At 44.8% G+C, this 13,960-nt stretch overlaps 1 protein-coding gene across 2 annotated transcripts in view; it reads right to left on the bottom strand.

The window, feature by feature from the left end:
- TSNAX (translin associated factor X) overlaps window positions 1-13,960 on the bottom strand; it is a 394,977-nt gene that overhangs the window by 62,753 nt on the left and 318,264 nt on the right. For both annotated transcript variants that reach the window (XM_064487870.1, XM_064487871.1), the window contains one exon: window positions 12,750-12,810. In XM_064487870.1, coding sequence (XP_064343940.1) covers window positions 12,750-12,810 — 61 coding nt within the window. The remainder of the gene's footprint in view (window positions 1-12,749; window positions 12,811-13,960) is intronic.

Here is a 13,960-nt window from a genome sequence, read left to right as displayed (position 1 = left end):
GGAGGGTCTCTCCTGCTGTAACTTGCCTGCCAATAATTAAAAAGTGGATATTCTAGCTTTCGACCCCTTGAGCCCTGGAATTACGGAGTACCGTGTAGAGTATCGCACTGTCATTGTTATTAACACGACTGTTTCTTTGTAAACAGATGCCTGGCTTCCATCCTGAATCTGACAGCCTCCGTTGGTAAGGAGACGGGAACCCCACTGCTCCGGGTGTGGGGAGAGCAGGTGCAGGGCTGGGAAAACGCACCTGACTGTGCAGTTGACACAGATCTGGGTCCAGGGCTTCTCTCAAGAGGCAAGAGGAAGCAATGGAAGCTTTGGGGGGCTGTTGATGATGTTCGTAAACCACATCCTTAAAGACAACCTGTGTGCCTGTGTGGGAACTAGGTCAGCAGTACCAATGCCCCACGTGATGTGGCAGATTGGAAGGACCTTGACCAAAGTTATCCCGAACGAGCAGTCCCCGTCCCAGTAATTCCTGCATCTACACCTTTGAATAAAGTTGTGTCCATCTCCCAAATGTTTATTGATTCTTCCTTGAAAGAATGAGGCATTGACCTTAGCCTCACAGTCCCCCAAATTACAACTGACCAGGCTCTGTCAAATGAGGCTAACGGGGGCTGGTTATCAAGGGTGCGGAAAGGGCACGTGAGAAAGACACAGACATGGAACTGTGGCCCGCGTGCCCTGGAAGAAACATATGGTTGCCACTCTCTGGGGCAGCTTATTTGCTTTTTCTTTTCTTTTAGATTTTTTTTTAAGTTTTTTGAGGGGGAGATAATTAGGTTTGTTTATTTATTTATTTAATGGAGGGACTGGGGATTGAAGCCAGGACTTCATGCATGCTAAGCACACACTCTACCACTGAGCTATACCCTCCCCGCCCCCATCTGCTTTTTCTTGAACCTTATAGTCACTTTCATTCTCTCCGTTTTACTCTTGAGTTCAGGTGATGCTCACACTTCAGCACAGACGGCGGTAGCAACAGACTGATACAAAAATTGCCCCTTTCCGTCTCTGCCTCCACCATCCTCATGTCCCAGGCGTGGTGACTGTTATCAAAGAGTCCAACCCGGAGAGGGAAGCACAGAGTCTGGAGACACGTGGCTGGCTGATTCGCTTTCAGGATGTAAATCTCTCACATTGTCCCACTGATCTCAGAGGAGAGTCCTTTCTCCTAGACGGACTCACGTGGCTAGAGAAGAAGTCAAGCTTCCATTGTCACAGCTGCCATGGAAGGGTCTACATTCTGACAACCCGGAAAACAAAGATGGAACCAAATTCATTCTGAAGTCATGCAGTTAACACTTGAGTAAACCCTTCTAGCTGAAAGGATTCGTAGTCACAGAGGGACAGAGTTAGATGAAACACTCCAGGTGGGACCCTGCCCCTCGGCAAGCAAGACAACTTGCACAAACCCATGTCCCCTTCATTCTCCAATAAGCCACACAAATGAGGACAAGGGCACCAAAGCAACATCCTAGGACAATTGCCATCCCATAACTCCAAGAGCTGACAAGCGCCATCATCAAAACAAAAGTAAATTCCCCCGAATGGCAATACCTCAAGAAAATTCTAGATCAAGGGTGTCAATGAAAGGAAACAAGCCTGAATCCCCTCACAAAGTGAGATGGTGTGTCACTAAGACCAGTCTGCGCTGGTGGGACACAATCGTGCAAAACCACAGCTTCTAGCTGGCGGAGAACTTCACTCACTGCCCCATTTACAGAATAACAAAGAAAATAATTCATTCTCTGTGTCTTTGCATCTAACTTTGCATCTTTGTCCCAAGTAATTATCTTCATCATTCTCTTCTCCTCCTTAGCCCACTAACATTTTATGATTTCTTTGGGAGACTTTTTTTTTTTTTTAAAGAAGCACAACTAAAAGGAAGCTAGAGAATTTTCTTTGGTGATGAATGAAAGCTACCGAATTATCTTCAGCAGTTTAGCATACAATACAATCACATACAATTCTCCCTGCTCAAGAAATGTCATCCTTACATCAGCAGCAACAGAGGGAAAATAAAAACTGTCTCCTGCCTGAGGCAGTTGTGATAAGGAATTTAGAACCCAGCCTGGGGGTGAGTTCCCAGAGAGAAGGGGACACAGCCCAGAACAGAAAGAGTCTGCAGGTCACTACTCTGCAGGTTGGTCCGCCCCGCTGTTGTATGACTCGGGGTGACTGGGAGGGGTAGGGGAGTGAGAAGGGAAAAAGCAAGTCACAGAGAACATTCGGTGTGCTATTTCGCCTAACCCACATCTGCCAAGGCAGAGCTGCCAGCTCTTTTTACCTAAGGTAAGAGCACTGAGCTGAGTCTTAGAAATGACTGCACGCTAGAAGCCAGCATCAGAGAAATTCCAGGAGGAGTTTTGCTCAGATTAATCATGCGTCTCAGGCTAACAGGTTCATACCATATGAGCAAATTAAACTATCACACCATCTTGACAATGCTTCCTCGAGTCGTTAAAAGTCTTCTCATTTTAATTAATGACAAATTGGGTATCTACCTACTGGGGCTTCCATTGATACTGCAATTAATTTTTCTTTCAGGTTTCTCAGCTCCCTGCCAAAAATGCATCAAAAACACTCAAGCTATAATGGTTTCTCTTGAGTTTGTAAAAAAATCATCTTAGTTTGGACATTCCCTATTGATTAACTATAATTGCCTTTTTAAGGATGGGAGAGGGCCCTTGAAATGAGCATGACGTGGCGCACCCCGGCGTATCCGGGGGACAAGGCACACGGGCCCATGGAGCAAGGGGACATAACTGCACTCCACTGCCTTCCCAAGTTCAGTCTTACACAGTAGTCGCAGCGGAATGGCTTTCTGCCACCTCAACCGAATGTAATAAAGAAAAAGGCATCACTGGGCATCTTGCCAAGCCTCAGGCCTCCTTAAATATTGGTTGATTTCTTAATTGATCTCAGTGGGCAGAGGGATCGCATCTTTGCTTTAAAACAGACACACTTTTGGTTGAACCGCACGAACCACAGTGGAGTCTGTGAGCACAGCCTTCTGTTTTAAGTACCAGTCAATCTCCTGTCTATTTCCTATCAGGCAAGATCACGGTCATCTTTCTTTCTTTTTTTTTTTTTTTTTTAATTTTTCAGGCTATGTTTGAAGAACAGCCCCACATCCAAGTAAATGTTGAAATATCAGTGACAAAGAAAATGATGACAGGTGCCTAAGACCCCTCCTCACAGGCAGTCCAAAAATCTGTCTTCATGGACCAGCCACATGGCTAACGCTACCTGGCTTCTTCCCATCATGCATCGGGCAGAAGCCCCTCACCAGACAAGTGCAAAGGATGTCCAACCAATCCTTCATCTTCTTTCCTTCTGCCTCCCTCTTCTCTAGGGCAACATTTTTACTTTCTGGAAGGAAAATATCAGAGGGAGAGAAGCAAGTACATTGGAGTCCTCCCCAGAATGCTCTCCCCAAAAGGCTCCCCTTCTCTCTGAGACTGAAGTGTTTTCACTCTTGGAGTAAGGAAGAATAAATCTGACTCCACATGAGATCTGTGCCTTTGCCTCTCACCCTGGGTTCTGTTTCCTGGGCTCAGTCATGCTGATTCTGCACCTTTTGTAAAAGAATGTTGCCTATAGCTTGAAATATACAGAACAGCCCATTCTCAAGGCTCTGACCTTTAAGCCTAGGACACTTTCCCATTCATATAGAGATAAAAGTTGCAGAACAAAGAGTAACATTTGTCTTGTTGGAGGTTTACAGGGACACCGTGACCTGACTCATGTGGACAGATGCAAGGATTCTGACACCAAGAAGTTTGCAACATCCAACCACACACCCCCCGCCCCTTTTTTTTTAGTATAAAAGGAGCCTGAATTCTGACTTGGGGAAGATGGTTCTCCAGGACATTAGTCCCCCATCTTCTCGGTCTGCTGGCTTTCCAAATAAAGTCATTATTCCTTGCCCCAGCACCTTGTCTCCAGATTTATTGTCCTGTCATGTGGCAAGCAGAACAAGTTTGGACTCGGTAACATTCTGAGCTCCATGTAGGGTCAAGATGAAGGGCTTGAAGCTCCGTGAATCAGAGGAGTTGATCAATTCCTGGGGCTCTGGAGCTAGGACTTTCTCTGTTTCAAACACCCCAAAACCAGCCAGAAGTCTGTGCTGGATTCTTCCCATTATGTACCGGGCAGAAGACCACTCCCCTCTTTGAAGCTCTTCACTGGACAAGTCCAAAGGATGTCCGACCAATCCTTCATCATGCCCCCTGGTCATAGAAACCCTGGGAGGCTCCAACCCTCAGCCATTAACAACTCAATTACTTCATCTCTTTTCCTTTCCAGCCTCTGCAGGGGGTGCTAACAGCTGGCCAAGTGGCAGGCAGTGGAAAAAGCTAAGAGGTTAGATTATCAACAAGGTTTGGCAGACCCTTAATGGAGGCAATTTGCTACAAAGCAAACATCTCTTCTCTCTCCACAATTTCACTAGGAGGGTAAGAGATTCTCTTCTGCTTTCATTTAAAAAAAAAAAAAAGGATTTTTTAATGTAGATTTTTTTTTTTTGGTTTCATAATTTTCATGGTGGTATAGCTGCTAGTAAAGTAATAATAGCATTTATTAAGTCCTCTTTTTAGATGAGAATCATTAAATCTTTGCTCTCTTCTTGGTCTATTTTCATGACAGCTCAGAATTGGCCACACGTGAATTCAGACAATCTGCTTCCAGATGCTGCACTTCATCTAAATGTCTCAGCTTCTACACATTAGTCAGGAGAGAGATGATGTGTTTGTTTGAAGGTTATTTTTTTTCTTAATGGCGAAACTTCCGGAGGAGGGAGACCCTTCATCTTAATTCCCATGTCTGGGCGGCACTGCTCAGCATCCTTAGACGGGAAGAGTGGACCCCGTGCCCCGTCCGTGGACCAGACGTAGATGGGGGTGCGCTTCAGGGGCGGAGCTTCTTCTCTCGCCTCGGTGGGGGGAGCTGGGTGGGGTTCCAGAGGCACGCGCTCTGCTTCCTCTTTCTGAAGCACTACATGTAGGTTTTTAAAAATTGGCTGGAGCGTTCTGGAAACTAAATTCATCATGAGCTGAACATTTCAGGGGAAAAGGTTATTTCTGAGTAAGAATTCATTACTAGACTTCTCAGAGAATGGAAAGTTTTATAGTGACTTGTAAGGCAAATGCAGACCTCCAAGGTTTATTATAAATTATACCACTTACATATACTTTAAAAAATATTACTTAGTTTTATACATATATCAGTCACACGTCACACCACATCTAGAACAGTAAACCTCATGGTGGTGACTATAATCCCTATAAAAATGTTACCAAAATTTACGTACGCTTGTTTTTCCTTCTTTTTCTTCCTACTTTTTAAATTCATGCCATCTTGTTGTTTTTTTTTTTAATTTTCTGTGGGGGGAAAGAATTAGGCTTATTTATATTTTTAATGGAGGGACAAGGATTGAACCTAGGACCTCATGCAGGCAAAGCACACGCTCTACCAGTGAGCTATACCCACCCCCCACCTTGTTATTTTTTATATATTATTCTTCTGTACGTATGTATCTTTATATATTTAGCATCATTATTTTAAGTATACTTAAGGATTTTCTGGTATAAGATGAAATAAGGTTAAAAATTAAATGTAAACAGTCCATAGTTATATATTAAATTAATGATTTTGCAGAACTCTGTAGAATTAAGTGCTTTATGATTTCTTATCAGTTAGAATTTCAAAATAGTAAGATATTTTAGATCCTTGTTTCCCCCTGGAAAATTAGACAATCTAGTCAGATTGCTTCAATATTCAAAAGTGGGCGCATCTAGCCATGAATATTCTCATGAAGGCTTTCATGTGCAAGACCTATAGGACTGATTTATCTGGTTTTGGAAAGGAAATGTGGGCTTGCAACAAACGTCTCTTTCAGCCAGGGGGTGAAGCCACAGTGTTTCCTGTGTGTGAGGACTGAGCCCCGGGAGGGCAACTGAGGTGAGAAGGCAGAACTTGGGACAGATAAAAGAAAAATTCATGTTCTAAGACGGTGTGATCAAAGGACAGGAGAGAGGTAGACAGGAGACGAGAGAGGAGCCAGAGGACGGGGAAATCCCTGCAGGCTGCGCCGTCTTAAATAGAGCCTGAAGGACAGACAGGATTCAAGTCAGCAGAGAGACTAGTGATCAGGCAGGAACGAAAAGGTGCGATGTGCTTCCCAGCCTCTACATCTTGAACGCCTCCTTCTGCTAATGAGAGAGAGAGAGACAGAGACAGAGAGAGACACACAGAGATAGAGAGAGAGACACAAAGACAGAGAGAGAGACAGAGAGTGACAGAAAGAGACAGAGACAGATACACACAGAGAGAGACAGGCACAGAGACAGAGACAGACAGGGAGAGACAGAGATAGAGAGAGAGACACAGAGACAGAGAGTGACAGAGACAGACACACACAGAGAGACAGGCACACAGAGACAGACAGGGAGAGACAGAGACAGAGAGGCAGAGAGACAGAGACAGACTGACAGACACAGAGAGACGGACAGAGATACAAAGAGACAGAGAGGCAAAGAGACAGAGAGACAGACAGGGAGAGACAGAGATAGAGAGACAGACAGAGGCAGAGGCAGAGATACAGAGACAGAAAGGCAGAGAGACAGAGACAGAAAGACAAAGAGAGACAAAGGCAGAGAGCCAGAGAGGCAGAGAGACAGACAGCCTGCTGATACGAACACAGACAGCCTCCGCTGAGGAGGGTCACGGCATCGCAGGAGGGCAGCCGCCGAGCATCCGAGAGCATCCGCGCACCCGCCTCCCTGAGGCGGCACCGGGAGGAGGGCGCACGGCTGCAAGGCACAGCGAAGGGCACCGAGCTCCCCGAGGAGCAAGGAGGTCTGGGGAGAGAGCGGGACTTGTTCCCGTTCAGAGGGAGCGGAGGAAGGCCTGTGTCGGCAACAAAACAAAGCAGTAACAGTGCGAAAACGCAGAAGGAGGTGCCCGCGCGCGCCTGCTCTCTTCCTGGGCGCCGAGCGGGGAGGGCTCCCGTGGCAGCCGGTGGCCTATCTGCGGGGCTGCCATTTCTTTTATTCACTTCCCTCCGCAGCGTTTGAAATCGGGTCAGTGCGGGTTGAAAAGGGCCGGTGGCAGGTGCCCAGGAACACCACGAGCTGCCCTGCATGACTGGGAACGAAGAGCACTCTAGGTGGGACCCCGGAGGAGTCCATCCTGTGTTAAGCTCCTGTCGGGAAGCCGGTGAGCAGCCCCCACGCCCGCCTCGAGAGCCAGCGTAGCTCCCCGGGTAAGGGCACGCGTGGGCGTCCGGCTCCTCTGCCATTTAAGGGCCACACACCTGAACAAGGCTCCCGAGTTCTTGCCTCAAGTTACCCATAGCTCCACATTTAAAGTTCCGTCTCCTGTGCCGTTTGTAACCCTTCTCCCTCCGTCTTGGTGTCTCTGCGTCTTTCATCTTCTTTGTGTAATCTGAGTGCTGACTCTTCCGTTGCGGAATTAACTCCCTTTTCCCTTTGTGGATGTGAAGACGAAGTCGGCTGCCGCACAGGGTAGACGTGACATTGGGTTCAGTGCTGGGAAGTAAGTGAATGAATGTGACTGTCTCTGATTTTTTTTTTTTTTTTTTTTTTTTACGTGTGCACTCTTATCAGTAAGAAAATCATGAAATTGCACTCAGGTATTTGTTTCCTGAATTGCATACATGGGCTACTGTCTGTAAAACATTTTCAAAGACAAAAATGAAGTGGGTGAAATGAAAAAGTAAAATGGGAATTCTAAACTGTTCTCCCCACATCTTGATGGACTATCTTGTATGCAGCTGCCTTGGAAACAAGGATTCTAGGGACCCCATCTTCCCCACTGATTTCCATCATCATTAGATCGTGGACTGAGAGGCTCTGGGAGCCGCGCATGAGGGGACAGACCTTGGACTCTGAGGCACGCATGGGAGCGTCCCCTCACTGGCCTGGTTCCGCGTGTGACACTGCCTCTGCCCCAGATGGCACGCCCTTTGGCCACAGAAACGTTGCCTTAGTCTTCTGTAATGTACCCTGTGCCAGCTTAGAGAGAAGGTCAGGACAGCTGTCTAACTCTCTGGTTTTGCTGACTCTGTCCGGTTAGACAAGGTGGGAAGGTGGTAGGGGGCCCAGGCAAGTGTTACCAGGGCTCTCCCCTCCCGGCTTCCCCCTGCTGTTCACCAGTAGAGTGAGTTCACTGAGCTACCATTTCCCATCAAGCTGTCCATATTGAAATTTCAGGGGGACGGTATCACTCAGTGGTAGAGAGCATGCTTAGGATGCAAGAAGTCTTGGGTTCAATCCCCAGTACCTTCAAGAAGAAAGGAAGAAAGAGAAAGAAAGAAAGAGAGGAAGGGAGGAAAGGAAAGGAAAGGAAAGGAAAGGAAAAGAAAGGAAAGGAAAGGAAAGGAAAGGAAGAAGGAAGGAAGGAAGAAGGGAAGGGAGGAGGGAAGGGAGGAAGAGACAGAGGAAGAGACAGAGGAAGAGAGAGAGAGAAAGCCAGCCAAAATCCATTTTAAAAAAGAAATTTCAGAATAATGCAAAACTAAACATTATTTTAAAAAAAACTAAATTAGGAAAATAAATGTCTCCAAATAAATTTCAGGTAAGACCAATGAGTCCCCTCCAAAGCTAAGAAGGTCCCTAAGAAAGTTTCTAACTACCTCCATATTCAAAACAGACTGTAATGATTTTTTCCGTTTTCTCTTCGGCTTATAAAAGTATGATGCACACTCAAAACAAAAACAAAAACACCTCAGAAAAGGAAAGAAAAATAACTTATAATCCATTAACCTGCATCTATAGTTTCTGGCAATTTGTATGTTCAACTTCAGAAAAAAAATGGTAGAAAAAAGAAATTTTCCCATTGGTCTTGCTTACAAGAGACTCCACGAGTTTAAGTGAAACAATTACACATAGCCATAGGGTGGAGGGCTTGGTGCCACAAGCCAGACACAAGAGTCGTCCATTAGACAATAATAAATGTCCCCTGCACAATAGTTAGAGACACAAGATATAACATATGATCAATAAAAAAATGTAACCCATTTACAAGCCTTTTGAATATTTCTTTGGCCCCTTTGAAAAACATGGCTACAGAATACTTAGTAATTGAGAAAATAGATACCACATCTTCCATATACAATGGAATACTACTCAGCCATAAAAAGAATGAAATCATGCCATTTGCAGCAACACAGATGGACCTGGAGATGATCATACTAAGTGAAGTTAAGTCAGGCAGAGAAAAACACTGCATGTTTTCACCTCTATGTGGAATCTAAAAACTAAAACAAATGAACAAATAGAACCCACCAAATAATAATAATTGTGAAAACAGAAATTTAAATGAGGTTCGGCTGTAAAGGGAAATGAGCTAGACCAAAATACCATGTTAGCTGCTGCCTCTGGAAACAATTCACTTAAGGAGTAAGAATAAGCAGAGAAAGCTCCTTAAGGGTAGAATTTTTTCCCCTTTTCTATTATATACCACTAAGATTTGATAGACATAGTAAACAAACTTATGGTTATGTAGGGGAAAGAGGGTGAGAAGGGATAAATTGAGAGTTCAAGATTTGCAAATATTAACTACTACATATAAAACAGATTTTAAAAAATCTGTATAGCACAGGGAACTATTCAATATCTTGTACTAACCTTTAAAGAGAAAGACTATGAAAACGAATATATGTATGTATATGCATGACTGGGACACTGTGCTGTGCACCAGACATTGACACATTGTAACTGACTAGACCTCAATTTAAAAGAAAAACACTTGATGCCAAGACAAATGGAGTCCTGGAGTATTGCATCTTCTTAGGCTGCCTCCAGTCTTTGAATCTCATGGTTGAAAATAACATTTCAAGATACAGTTGCTATGTATCCATTCATTCTTGCATTAAATATAATTGTATTGGATATTTGCATTAAATATAATTGGACTGAATTTTACCATCTGCCAAACAGCATGCCAGCCACTTGGAATACAAAGCAAGTGAGGCATGGACCCCACCCTCAAGGAGCTCACGGTCCAACAGAATCAGACAGAAGTCAATACAGCTGATTGTTGTTAAGAGGCTCCTGCTGTGTGGACCAAGAAGGAAGCCAGAAAAGTAGAGAAGGGATATTGTGCTGAGTGCGAGGGTGAGTGCAAATCCAACAGCTAGGAGGGGGAGGGCTCCCCAGAGGCACTGCGTGGGAGGTGAGCTGGGGAATTGAAAGCATCAGGGTAATTTGGAGCACTGAGCCCCCGGAGAAGGTGGGGATACAGCGATGAGGTGGGCAGTAGCCTGGGGCTGCTGCATGGAGAGCCCTGGGGGTGGGGGTGGGGCTGATGAGGACCTTGGTATTTCTATTGGCTGCAAAAGGAGTCTAGAAGGATTGTAAGCAGGACAATTAATAGGCACTCTGGCTACGGGGGGAAAGTGCACAGAAGTGGTGTGAGGCCACCAGATTTAATGAGCCCAGTCCAGGGCAGCAGCAGTGGGGATGGAGCAGGTCTGACTGCAGCTGCCCTCCTAGCTATCTGAAACAGGTGGGAAAAAAATCCACAAATCCTGTCCCCTTAGTAGAAGTGGGGAACAGGAACACACATGCATCTAACTTACAACTCAGATTGTTTTTTCATCAGTTCATTTTCTTCTTGAGAGCACAGTGTGTTTGCCAGCGGTTTGCTTCTCTACCGCTCACTGATGGAGGAATAATAAGCCAGGTTCTCCCCAGCATCCAAGCCGCTCCTGGAGAGTAAGGTTGGGGAATGCCACTTCCTGCCGATCCACAAACTCAAAGGCATAGTTATGAAAAGGGGATTTTCAAAATAAATGGAATGACTATGAAAATGTTTATTCTTTTTCAATTGCAAGTCTGTGTGTTTACATATGTGTACGTGTGCACACACATACATAGAGGTAATATGTTTATATTTATTCTCCTGTATATTATATGAAACAAAGAGTTTATGGGTATAATTTACAAATGATGATTCTACTACTTATGTATTTACAAGTATCCTTGACTGAATAGATACAAAGTAAATTAATCGAGATACTTTTAAGCACATCAGATATTTGGCAGCTTCAACATGGTTTGACAGCAAATAAAATCATGGTTTTAAAAATACAGGTTTTAGACTCACAGACATAGAAAACTGTGGTTACCAAAGGGGGAAGGGCAAGGTGGGGTAAAGGAGGGCTGGGGATTAATAGACACACACTACTGTATATAAAAGAGATAAACAACAAGGACCTACTGTGCAGCACAGGGAACTATATTCAATTTCTTGTAATAACCTATAATGGAAAAGAATCTGAAAAGAAAAAACATGTATGTATATGTATGTATAACTGAATGGTGTTGCTGTACACCTGAAACTCACATTGAAATCAACTACACTTTAATAAAAAAAAATTTTTTAATTGCAGCTCTACCACGTATCAGCTGCCTACCCTCAGGTAAACATTCACCTGCATTTTCTTTATCTACAAAACTGAAGGAAGAGTGCCTCCTCCAGTAGGTCCACAGAGCTGCCATTTAGATGGGCGTCTCTCTACCTATGCCCAAGTCTTCCAACTTCAACCTGCTGTCCAGTAACCTAATGGGACATACGGTGTGTCTGGGGCTTTTGGCTAAAAAACAAATGGTAACCGGGGTTAAGTTCAAAAGGGATCTGCAGAAACCTGCCTCGGCAGAATACATGGGAGAGGAGGATGCTGGATTCAAGGCAGTGCACCTGACCCAGGTGGGTGTCCTACTGTCTCAGGATGAGAGATCTTCCTTCGGAGGATGCCTCTTACCTACACACCCTCTTACCCCATACTCTCCACTGGCTGCCTCCCCACATCTGGGGCATGGGAGGCAGGGAAATGCCAGCCAGTGGTTAGGAGAACTTGCTTTCCAATCATCAGAATCCATCCTGCAGTACCCTACTTGCCCGGAGGAGCAGAGCTCAGTAAGGCAGCCCCTCTCAGCATCTCTTAAGGGAGAAGCAGTATCTGAGCCAACGGCATTCTACGAGCAGACAAAGGTTTAAGGCATAGCCTATTTAAAGAGTTACTTAACAATTTTCAAAATAGTAGCGAAACATTTTCCGGAAAGCCGACTGACTCCCAGGGAAGAAAGCACGTACCACATTCTCGTCTTGTTCCCCTAATTAGGAGCAGATCCAGTGGCTGGGATTTATTTTCCTGAGTACACAGCCACAAAAACCAGAAACATCTTGACATGCTGCAGCATCGCTAATGTTTCTCAAATCTGAATTCCTAATTGGGTTTTTTTTAAAAAAAGGCAACCAAGAATTTTCATGCTGGTTTTGATTCAGGATTCAAAACAGAACCTAAGATGTGCTTTTTTCTATTGTTCCAAAACATGTATAAACTGGGTCAAAATCCAGAAGCCCCATTGCAGACATTTAAAGGAACAGAAAATCAGACCAAGGCATGAATTCTGAATTGAACGTACCCGGGAAAAGTCTTCTTCTGAAACATGAAAACTATCCTGTGATCTCCCACAGACACTTTTCGACATCTTCATCTAGTTACTTTTTATAAGAAGAAAAAAGCATCGGGAGGGGTTTGTATGGTACCCACTTCTTCCGTTACAGGAGTCAAAGGACTCCTTTTCTGTGTTGTTCTTTGTTGATTTATTACAGACATTGGCTACCCTTTTCCTCCGCTTTCACTAAATCCTGTTGTCATAAGGAATCCAGACATGCCCTGGAGTCTGTCATGACGGCATCATCATCCCTACCTGCACAGTTTGTCCTCCAGCACCTCCATATACTTCGTAGCGCTCTCCTTCACGCTCGTTTCTGCAAAACAAAAATCCAGCGTTGATGCAACCATCATCAAAGATTGGACGGAAGTCAGAACTGCTCAACTAAAAGCCCCAGACCAAAGGATCGTGGTCAAGTCACTAACAATGATAACACCCTATGTTTGGAAAACACTCGAATCCATGGGAGGGGCTGCCTGGAAGGATGCGGTGGAAGGAGTCAGAGCCAGGAAGCAGGAGTGTCATGCCTTGCTCCAAGCATTAAGCAAGCTTGGTACTTTCAAAGGCAGCTCATTCGGTGTCTGGCCCCTCACCTTTCCCACCTGGTAGCCAACAGCCTGGCTGTAGAATTTGGGAAAGGGAACTAGAGCAAGGGACAGTCCCATCCTATGGATGAACCAGAGACCCTCACCAGTGGTCACTGAGGACGACAGACCCTTCAGTTGCAAAACAAACAGAAACCCGATCCAGCCAGTAAGCAGACACTCACCACTCGGCTCCCAAAGCTGTGAGATTGCCTACCTCGTAGAGATAAACTCAGTGCCTTGTAACCACCAAGCACTGAAGGAATAGATGGCTGTTATGGTTCAGTGGGTCAAAGAGGCACTTTATTAATAAAAAAAAAATGGTACATTTTAGGCAAGTTCTGATACCCTTTGGTCAACATGTCTGTGTTGGAGTGAGGGACAGGAGCTGTACTGGAAAAAGTACCTTGAAATTTCTCATAAAGAAACCAAATCTTTCAAGAGAAATCAAAACAAAAGTTCTGGTTCATTCATTGATAACTGTTAAGACAGAAATTCACACAATGAAAGGAACTGTTCCAGTTGGTCCCTTCTCTTATTGATCTGGGTTGGCTGAACCTAAGAGTTAAGTTGTGTTAAGTTTTCTCTCCAGAGAAACTAGTTCAGTATTTAGTTTCAGTTCCTCCCATGTGCCAGGGAGTGCACCACTGTGGGGATTTAGTCATGGTGATGTGGGTCCAGAAAGTGGACATCTCACTGGCTCATCCAGAGCGAGGACTGCACATTTGGAATACCCCAACCAGCGATGCTCCATTTCAATCCTGTCCATATTTATGTGCCCTGAATACATATTCTAAGCCTTGAGTATAAGCCAGTGAACAGAATCAATAAAGATTCCTGCCTACGTAGTGCTTCATTCCGGTAGGGGTGGGAAATAAAGAG

The sequence above is a fragment of the Camelus dromedarius genome, chromosome 8 (assembly GCF_036321535.1).
Source record: "Camelus dromedarius isolate mCamDro1 chromosome 8, mCamDro1.pat, whole genome shotgun sequence".
Classification (NCBI taxonomy): Eukaryota; Metazoa; Chordata; class Mammalia; order Artiodactyla; family Camelidae; genus Camelus; species Camelus dromedarius.
Note: the sequence above shows the minus strand (reverse complement) of the source record. Positions and strands in the feature narration are given on the sequence as shown.